This window comes from Gossypium raimondii, chromosome 8 (genome assembly GCF_025698545.1).
Source record: "Gossypium raimondii isolate GPD5lz chromosome 8, ASM2569854v1, whole genome shotgun sequence".
Lineage (NCBI taxonomy): Eukaryota > Viridiplantae > Streptophyta > Magnoliopsida > Malvales > Malvaceae > Gossypium > Gossypium raimondii.
In genome coordinates this window covers 37,447,604-37,458,325 of record NC_068572.1, presented here as the reverse complement: position 1 = coordinate 37,458,325, position 10,722 = coordinate 37,447,604, and the positions used below count along the sequence as shown (strand labels likewise).

At 36.7% G+C, this 10,722-nt stretch overlaps 1 protein-coding gene across 1 annotated transcript; it reads left to right on the top strand.

Annotated features, from left to right (window-relative positions):
• Positions 1 to 2,439: 2,439 nt before the first annotated feature.
• Positions 2,440 to 5,168, top strand: LOC105791365 (COP1-interactive protein 1). Its single transcript, XM_012619408.2, has 2 exons — positions 2,440 to 2,467; positions 2,860 to 5,168. The coding sequence occupies exons 1-2, from the start codon at positions 2,440 to 2,442 to the stop codon at positions 5,058 to 5,060; spliced, it is 2,229 nt and encodes a 742-aa protein (XP_012474862.1). The 3' UTR covers positions 5,061 to 5,168.
• The last annotated feature ends 5,554 nt before the right edge of the window (positions 5,169 to 10,722 follow it).

Here is a 10,722-nt window from a genome sequence, read left to right as displayed (position 1 = left end):
CGCACTATAATTTATTTAAAGTACTAATTAGATCTTTTAGTGTTTAGGTCAAAATTGATTTAGCACTCGCCTTCTTTGGGTATGATCCTCGAAGTACTCATCTACTTCGTTGTAAAACTATTTTAGAACTTGACTCGTATACTTGCGGATACTGCCTTGTCATTCTATACTTTATTGTAGTATTCACACTCTGGACATTAGTACGTCCAAAGACAGTCATCCTTCTTCAAGCGTTTTTCTAGTAGAAGAGGAGTAAGTTGAAGGGGACTACGCCAGAACTACGATTGCGAGTGAGCCACTTATTTATTTTTGTATCATGCATGGCTATTTGGTGGATGGTGTATACATACGTTTTGTATTTAACTTTTACAATTAACTTCGTCACTTGTATTGTTTTGTCTTAGAAAGAGAATTGCCCCTTACTATGAAAGTGTATGCCAAACTCCCTTGAATTGTAGTTTATGAACTTATCTTTTCTATGGATACGCCAGACCTAGGCAATGGTTGGATAATAGAGCTTTTCTTTTATAATTCCTATTACTTTATTTAAAGATGCATTACAAAATGAAAGAAGAATATTAGTTTTTAACTAAAAAGGAAACCATCATAACTATTTTATCAAAGATTTAAGTTAAGTTGAAGGATTTGAATTCGTCAGTAATGCCCCAATCTGTTGGGAGTCTATTTGGCTGAATGATACATGCCATGTCTTCCTAACGAGCTAAGGGGTGTTACATAACCTGACAAGCATTAGAATCAAATAGGTAAAAGGGTGATGAGTATAAGATCCTTAAGCACAACCTTGTCAGATAAAGATGCTTTAGCCAACAAACATAGGGTCTTAAAACATGATCTTGATAAATAGCAACGTCTCACTCTCATACAAGAAAATGACTCATGAGTAACAAGAGGAATAAAGGTAAGGTTCATCTATAAAGAAAAAAGGTATAACAATTACTAGAGATCATCTTTTACTAACAACATTCTTTGATATCCTTAGTGTCCTTATTCTCTTCAAATACTTACCTACATAAGCATCAAAGAGCATCTTGGAGCACTAGTTTCAACTCCTCATAGCCCACCCTTTTCTTATAGACCTTCCCTTCTCAAGTCCAACTCATTATCTAAAGTAAAAGTTGTTACCATATCGATACTTTTACAAATTCTTATAATAATAAGAAGGTTTTTAACTTTCGATACAAATAAGAAGGTTTTACATATTCTAAATTCTTATCATAAGGTTTTACAAATGAAAAGGTTTTACAAAGTATCCCTCGTAGCGAGATAACAACTTTAATAATTATTTGTTAAAGTATCCATACAAAATCTAAATTAAGACATGACAAAAGGCAAAGTGCGGGACATCATCCAGGTGGCGTTGTGTTTAATTTTTTTTAACCACATTACTTTTTCTAATTGATGAATGGAATTTATCTCTTTTTATTTTCGGCTAATTCAATCATTTTAACTGTAATAGAAACCCAAACCCCAGGAGGGATTTTGTTTCAAAAGAAGCGCCAAAATCTCCCAAAACAAACGAATAAAAAAGAAATTGAATTTGTAATTACCCTTTTTTACTATTTTTTTCAATTTCTTTTCCCTACTTTGTTATTATTATTATTATCTCTTTTCTTTGCATTTTGATCGACAGAGCGAATTTTCGCCTTCAATTTCTGGGTAAGATTTGTTTTCAACGTATTTGTTTCTTGTTAATGAAAAACCTCTCCTATCTTAGTTTGATTTTCCACGAAAATGGAGCAGAAACGAAACATATTCAAATATAACAACTTATTTTCATTTCAAAAAAAAAAATAAAAAAACTGAAAGACATTTATTCGATACATTAGTTCATCTTATAACATTATTGTTAGATGGTAATCGGAATTAGGTTCTGTATATGTAATTTTCACTTAAAGTTACATGTGATGGTAGGTTTTTTTGTTTTTTGGCTATTTGTTAATTATTACTCAAAAGGTGAAGCATATTCATTGAAAATTTTGACTTGGGTGCCTCATTGCGTGTTTGTCAAAACCAAATCATTGCAAGAATTTTGTCTTCGTTAGCAGTTTCGATGAATGTTCGACATACCAATTCTCGTGCAGAGGAATTAAGTTTCTTCTATTAACTGTCTTGGATGAAAGCATTTTAGTAAAGAGGGAGAAACAATAACCGTAAGCCATCTAAAATGCATTGATCGCCCAAACTGTTTTCGATGACATGCTTAAGGACTTTACTATGTTTGAATGGATCAATGTCAAAAATAATTCATTAATGTTATGTCACCTTATTTTCAAAGGTTTAGTTTGATGTGTTTGCGATGGGAAGTGCATAGGTTATGCTTGGGGATTCATTCGTGAAATTTGCTGCAAATTTCATGTTGGAGATGAAGCAATAAGAACTGACAAAAGATCTCTGAGGGTTATCTTGATACTCAAAACCATGGAGCAAGTGGAAATGTCTAAAGCAGGTTCGTAAAAAGCAATTAGAATCCCAAAGGATGCACGTTATTTTGATGTAAAATCATGCTAATATCCAAAGTTTCTTGCATCAATTGGATGGAAAGTTTTATCAGTGGTCGATTGGCTTTTCATTCAAAAGTACAGTTCCTTATTATTTTAATATGGTTTCACTTCTTAATGGGTGCATGCTTACATACTAACAAGCATTTTATGAATAATTTAGCTAAGGCAAGACAATGTTAGTCAGCAATTTTACCTAGGAAAAAAAATCCACTATCTTCCAGTAGGCGCATACCATATACATGACTTGATCATGGTTGAGTTTTTCATTTTTTTCTATGGCCACTTCATTTGGGCTGTTGATTATAGATTCACAAGTTCACCTTTTTCTGCCCTCCAGATGCAGACAAAAAAATAGAAAGAATCTCGAAACTGATTAAGAGGAGAAACAGAGGGAAAAAGGACCAAGAACTTGTTGGACTTGTAGAAGACTTTCACAAACAGTATCAGTTGCTGTATGCACAGTATGATCATCTCATACGACAGCCTGGAAAGCAAGCTCGCGAGGGAAACGGAAACGGAAGTTGTTCTTATCATGCCTCCAGCTCGGATTCCGAATATTATTCCTCCGAGGATGTAGAAATTAACACCGCACTCAGTAACAATAGAAGTTTCTTTAGAAGGACGGCAACCAACATGGGGGAGGAACTTAAAAAGGCATACGCCGAGGTTGCTGACCTGAAACATCAATTGGCCTGTAGGAAAAAAGAGAAGGAAGCTTTAGATTCGGACCATCGGGCTGCTTTAAGTAAAATCCAAGAAACAGAAACCATGAATGCAGATTTGAGAAACGAAATGGATGGGCTAGAAAAGAGACTTTTTGCTCTTGGAACAGTGCCTATGGGACAGGTAGCAGAGCAGTTAGCTGGCTTGATAACTGAGCTTGAATCTCAGCACAAGAAGAAAAGTGGATTGGAAGCTGAGCTTTGTGGTAAGCTAGTTGAACTGGAACAGCAAAGAGAGACAAACAAGGCGCTGCTTGTGCACAACTCGGAGGAAGGAGTAACGGAAAGCATGGAGCAAATCAAGGACAATGAAAACAATTTAACATCAAAAATTGAGGATTCCATGGCTCGGGTCAGTAATCTGAAAAACGAAGTGGACGATTTACGATCTCAAAAATGTGAATCATTTGACGAGGTAAATATAATGAAGCAGGAATTGGAATCGGTACGTAGCCAGAACACTGAACTAGAAATGGTGCTAGAGAGGAAATCCACAGAGGTTTCCCAGTATCTGATTCAAGTGAAAACCTTGAAAGAGGAATTAGCAAGAAAGAGTGGTGTGGAGCAGATAATGGCAGAAGAAAATGAAGGCCTACAAGTGCAGGTGATGGATTTGGAATCCGAGGTGGATGCCCTACGCAAACAGAAGAATAAATCAGAAGACGAAGTGAAGAGAAAACTTGGTGAAATCAATCACTTGAGAGAGGAAAAAGGTCAACTGAATGCTAGGATTCTAGAACTGGAGACATTATATCGAGAGAGAAGCCTTGAGGAGGACAGCAAATGTAAAAGGGCTAACGAAATTGCTAAGATGAAAGTGGAGGTTGACCTTCTGCAGCCCGAGTTGGATTCCCTGAAGGCGGAGCAAAGCTCGTTGGAGTTGCAGATTTCAAATCAGCAAACAACGACAAAAGAGAAAGACAATAACAAATCTATGCCGCCCAAAACTAGGCTGGTCAGACGATTGTCGTTAGGAAATATTACTAATCTTAATTACCATAATCTAGAAAGGAAGATGGAGGATTTAGCAGTAGAATTCGGCAAGAAAATTGATGATGGCATCCGTCTTTTGTACCAGAGGATCAAAGTTGCTGAAAGGATACAGCACGAGAACACACAGATTTTCAAGTTAACAAGAGAAAGGCTCCAACAAGAAATCGAAACACTCTACCTAGACAATGAAGCACTCCAACAAAGGGTGGGCACACTTGATTATGAGCTCAGGCAGTTGAGGGATACAATGGAGGCAGAAAAAGCCGCAATGGCGGGATTGAATGCGATGGTGGATAAGTTAGAAGACGAGAGGAATTACCTCACCCCCATTTCGAATGTGACAGACGAGGGTGTTTCTGTAATCGACGAATGTGAACAGGCCAAGAGTAACGTGGAAATATTGGTAGCAGAAATGCAGAAGGAAAATGAGGAAGAGTTGTTAAGGGAGAAAGTGATGAGTTTGGAGGCTAAGTTGAGAGAGGAAGGAGAAGAAAAGTTGAAGATGTTGAGAGAGATGAGGGAGCTTGAGCAAAAGATGAGAGAAATGCATGAGGAATATGAGTTGTTAAGGGAGAGAGTGATAAACTTGAAAGCCAAGTTGAGTGAAGAAGGAGAAGAAAAGTTGAAGGCGTTGAAAGCAATGAGTGAATTGGAGAAGCTTTCCAAAGAAAAAGATGAGATATTGTCGGATCGTGAAGAAGAGAAGAGAGAAGCCATAAGGCAGCTTTGCCTCTTGATCGACTACCACCGCACCTGCTCAGACCATCTCAAGCAATCTATCTCAACCTTAACTCTTACCCTTAGAAACAAGAAAATGAAATGAACTTTGCCCACCAAATCTTAAAAATCAAAACAAAAACTTTGCCCATTTAAAGGCTATTACTTCTACATTTAAAAAAAAAATTGTTCACATAAATCTCAATTTATTCATTTTTTTTTTATAAAAAGACGATACTTTTAACATGATGTACCTTTGTATATTCTTTAATTTGTCTTATGAGATTGCATGTACTTGTTACTTACAACTTACAAGGCTGATTTAAGAAGGGCAAAACTGAAATAAAATAACAAATTGGAGGATAGTTAAGAAAACTGAACAGCTAGACTAGCTAGTACAAAATGCTGCTCATCCAAACAAAAACGATTTCTCCTCATTTTGTTTCCCTGTTCCTATGCTTTCTTCTGCAGATTCTTGTTCGTTTGATCTGTAGAGCTCAGAGTTAGAGGTAATAATTTGTTTCTTCAACCTTTGATCTTTAACCCAGTCTACTTCAATTACTTCAGTTTTAAGATTTCAATATTCTCATTTCTCTCTCACACTCTCTCTCTATGTAACCACATATTCCTTTTGTTTTGGGAACTGAATTGACGACGGAATTTATCATGCCAACTATCGTGGGAAAATGAGGCCTAAAGGCCGTTTTTTAAAAATTAGGATTTTGAGTTAGATTTTAAATTTATTTAGAGATATAGACCGGTTTGGCTAGAAAGCTCTTCCAGCTGGACGCGCTTTCTAGCTAATAGTTAAATCCTAACGGCTTTTTAAACGTTGCCACTAACAGTAAAAAATAAATTAACGGTAACCTTTTTATAACCCTATAAATACCCCTCAAATTTCATTTTTTCATTCATATCATTCTCTCAACTCTCTCAATTCTCTCAAAATCTCTCAAACCTTCTCAAGTTTCTCAAGTCTCTCGTTTTTAATAATTTTCAATATTTTTATTTTTAATTTTCTCGTTTTTGTTCTTTTAAATTGATTTCTCATGAATGGTCGCCTCCTTAATCCGCTTCGATGACAATCATATTTCTACCGCCCAATTAGTAATAATAAGACCGAAATTTAAATTTCATTAATTTCAATAATTTTAATATTAATTTTTTATTATAATTATAATTTTTTGTGTAAATAGGCGGATGATCATGTTCTGGAGGGATTCATCCATAATATGGGAAAACGTGCGATTCCTGAAATTCCTGGCCACTTACAAGCGATTGGATTTTTACATGTCTTATATGTTCGGAGGCTACAAACTCGATTTACAACTAATTAGCGCATTGGTGGAAAGATGGAGGCCCAAAACACACACTTTCCACTTTCTATGCGGCGAGTGTACAATCACACTCAAAGACATAGCGCTATAACTCGGTCTACCAGTGGATGAGCCAGTCATCACAGGATCTGGGATCATTTCGAACAAAGTGACCCTTTGCCGGTCACTGTTGGGGAAGATCCCGGACAAGTTTGAAGGTGGTCGAATATCGATAAACTGGTTGAATGATAATTTCGATGAGCTACCTAAAGACCGTCAAGACCGAATAGAGAAGGTGATACAACAATACGCCCGAACATACATCATGAGGTTAATCGGGGGCATTTTATTACCTGAAAAATCTCAAAATTTGGTGCACGTAAGGTGGATACTTCATCTAGTGGACTTCAATGACTGCGGGAAATTAAGTTGGGGATCTGTCGTATTGTCCACGTTATACCAGGAGATGTGTCAGGCCACGAACCTAAAGTCAACATCGATCGATGGTTATCTGCTCCTGCTGTAGTCGTGGGTCTGATAGCGACTACTGTTTCTACGTCCCAAGGTGACCAACCCATATATGGTCATATTGGTGACGAGGTAAACATCATTTATTAACAAATACATAATTTATATAATAATTTTTATTATTATACGTTTCGACTAACATATCGCTTGTACATATGGAACCATGGCCGAGCTACGTGGGACTGCTCAAGGTCCTAAAAGATATTAGGCTATTGTTAGATCAACGGTCAGAATTAGTTACCTATTCTTTCGAACTTATATTAATTATGTAATGATTTGTAAAAAAAAATTCATAAATAACGATATTTAAAATTTTGCTTATCAGTTTGAATGGATGTCGTACGCCGACATCAATGTCATATCCTGTATCTTGCCAGAAGTGTTGGGAAATCGACGGATGTGGGACGCGAAGGTGCCATTGATAGTGTACACGACGGTGGAAATGCACAAATCGAACCGGGTGTTAAGGTAGTTTAAGTGAAGGCAACAAATTTTGCCGCCACCGCAAGACTTGAAGGAATTGCACAAGGTAGAAATGCGGAGGAAGGACAACATCGACTGGTGCGGCACGAGGAGCACATCCAGGCATGGGATCGTATGTTGCAATTTATACCCGTTTGCGAACAATTTTCCTCAGCGAACATGATGGTAATTGATGATTACTTAACATGGTTCAGAGTCGTCGATAAGCCGTGTAACACTCCTAACCTATATCCGACGCCAGAACAGGGTTACGAAGCATTACTGAACTTATAGATCAAACAATCAAACATTTCAAATTCATTTCTCATTCAATTTAAAAACCATTCGTACACAATCATATAGTCCCTAATACAAGCCCTCGAGGTCTAAAATAAACATTAAAAGTGGTTCGGGACTAAACCGAGTACTCCTGAAATTTTTAGGAAAACAGGGAAAATTTTCAAAGTACAAGGGACACACACCCGTGTCCCAGGCTGTATGGGCATTCGAAATGGGGACGCACGGCCGTGTTCCATCCTATGTTCGAACCCATGTAACTCATTGACTTGGGTCACATGGCTGGACCATACACCCGTATGCTAGGTTGTGTACCTTTCGTAATGGCCTCACACGCCCGTGTGTCAGGCTGTGTGCTAGGTCGTGTGAAAATTAGAGAGTATACTGACTTGTGCCACACGGCCAAGCCAAAGCCCGTGTGCTAGGCTGTGTGAAACTACTGACTTGATTTCTATAGAAGTATCAGGTGACACATGGCTGTGCCACCTAGCCATGTGTCACACACGGCTGAGACACATGTTTGTGTCTCTACCTGTATGGACAAAAATAGGCTATTTTCCAAGCCATATTTCTCACCCAATTTGGTATCAACCTAAGCTCAACAATGTTCATACAACCATGACATAAATAAGCATTCAAAACCAACCAATATCAAGTTTATAACATGTTATAATATCACACACAATCATGATACTCTTAGGTACCTCAAAAAACCATTTATAACATGCCAAAATATGCTTCCAAAATATACCTAAATGGTCAACACATATATGAGACATGGTGCCTAAATTCAACATGTATACCATATCTCAATTTCAACCATTTGGTACCCAAATTACTAAATCACAAATAAGGCATTCACATAGCAACTATACACCACATACCATAAGGTCATTTATACATATTTACATAACCAAACATATACCATTTTCAACCCAAATTAAATGGCCAAAACACAACAAGTCATATAGGCTACATTAGCTAAAACACCTATACATGCCATTTACCCAAACTATAAAGTTCAAAGTACCAAAATGAGTATTTGATAGTGTGATGCGATCTCCGATAACTTTCAATCTGAGCGAGTTTCTAAATCACTATAAAACACAGAAATTAAAACGGAGTAAGCAATTAAGCTTAGTAAGTTCGTATGACTATTAAATACAACTTACCAAATTATCCACAATTTAGGTAAACAAAAATAAAAGTATAGATGCAACTTAATTTGGCCCAAAGCCTATCACACAATCACAATCATGTTAGCCATGTATTTATATATCAACTATAAATCACTTCGCGTATTTCACCTGTACTAGTTCAAATCGAACTCATGTAACCTCAAATCATCACTATGCCCGTTGAACCATTTGGAATACTATTGGATACTTGGGTATCTCGCACACTAAGTGCCAATACGTGGTCGAAACCATCTCTATCTCATATCTCATATAGATGCTCACTCTCGAGCCATCACTAGGTCTGCTCACATAAGCTATCAGTCAAGATGTAGCTACACGGTGCTGCTCACACAAGTTGTAAAGTAACTGTAACACATGTCAGAAACTCAGCACCGGTAGGACGTACGAGACTAGCACCCAAATCATGGTAACCCCTAATGACATGTCATTTGTAACCCCTAATGACATGTCATTTGTATCCTATCTATTCTTAAGGTTCAACCGAGATTCATACGTTGTCGATACCTCGTCGAGAACTTTAGTGGTGTTGTATCATCACAATTATATTAATTAAGCATTTAAAACACATATAATTTAATCCTTATTAAACATACGAACTTACCTCAAATTAGTACAGAGACAATTGATCGATTAATCCACTACTTTGTCTTTTCCTCGATTTAATCTCGAGCGTTACTTTTCTTGATCTATATATAGAAATTTTAACTAATTTAATTTACATTCTACTCAATTCAATCCAAAATTCATGTTATGGCAAAATTACCATTTTACTCCTATACTTTTGACTTCCTTACAATTTAGTCCCTAGGCTCATAAAATGAAATTCATGCAATTTCATCCACATCTAAACCTAGCCGAATTTACTATATGCTTATAGCAGCCCACACATTCCACAAAAATTCAGATATTTAACACACAATTTTCACATTTCACAATTTAACCCCTAATCGATAATTTCATTAAAATTCCTTTAACCAAAGTTGTTTATTTAACAACAAAGATTCATTTTCTTCCATTAAACTTCAAGATCCTAGCATTTTCATCAATGGCAAATCTCAAACTATTCTATAGTTTTGCAAATTAGTCCCCTAGTTAGCTAGGTTAAGCTACAACGATCCCGAAAACATAAAAATCATAAAAAAAACGGGCTTAAAAATCACTTACATGTAAGAGTTTAAGTTGCTGAAATTTTGAACTCTCCAATGGCTATTTTCTTGGTGAAAAATCGGTGGAAGATGAAGAACGAATGAAGTATTTTTCTTTTGTTTTATTTAATTTACTATTAATTACCTAATTATCATTTTACCCTTACCTAACTTTAAAAATTACTCAATTGCCAAGCCATGCACATCCACTAACTAATTTAATGGTCTAATTACCATATAAGGACCTCCACTTTAAAGTTCTATAACTATTTAACACATTTAGCTAATAGAACACAACTTTCACACTTTACGCGATTTAGTTTATTTTTCACAAATTGGGCATACGAACGATAAAATTTCTTAACGAAATTTTTATACAATAATACTATCATGCTATAAATTACAAAATAATATTAAAATAAATTTTGTGAACTCAAATTTGTGGTCCCAAAACCACTATTTCGATTTTACTGAAAACGGGTCGTTACAAGCCGTATTTGCTATCATCAGAGGAGGGGAGTCGAGAATTCAAGCGAAGAGGTCACATTGGCCGCCATAGCAAACTAGGAGGAGACGCAGTCGCACGATGGGTTCGCCATCCGCTTTGGCAGAAGATGTGCCGTCTATGGCTACGCAATATCCAGGTTACTTCCCTCCATGTATTCTCATTCAATGAACTAACCCTGTGTTTTATTCACAAGCACCATCGCATTACGGACCACTAATGCACGTGGTCGATTCTTTTATTCCCGCAAGTACATATTTCGTTCCATCGACGCCTTCCGCATACTGCACCTCTGCACAGATGTCGATGTTGAACC

What these genes read in the sequence shown, in the direction of transcription:
- LOC105791365 (XM_012619408.2), top strand. Translation starts at nt 2,440, where the DNA reads ATGGAGCAAGTGGAAATGTCTAAAGCAG. An exon ending in AGTGGAAATGTCTAAAGCAG is followed by an intron (nt 2,468 to 2,859) that starts GTTCGTAAAAAG and finishes TCTGCCCTCCAG; the next exon opens with ATGCAGACAAAAAAATAGAA.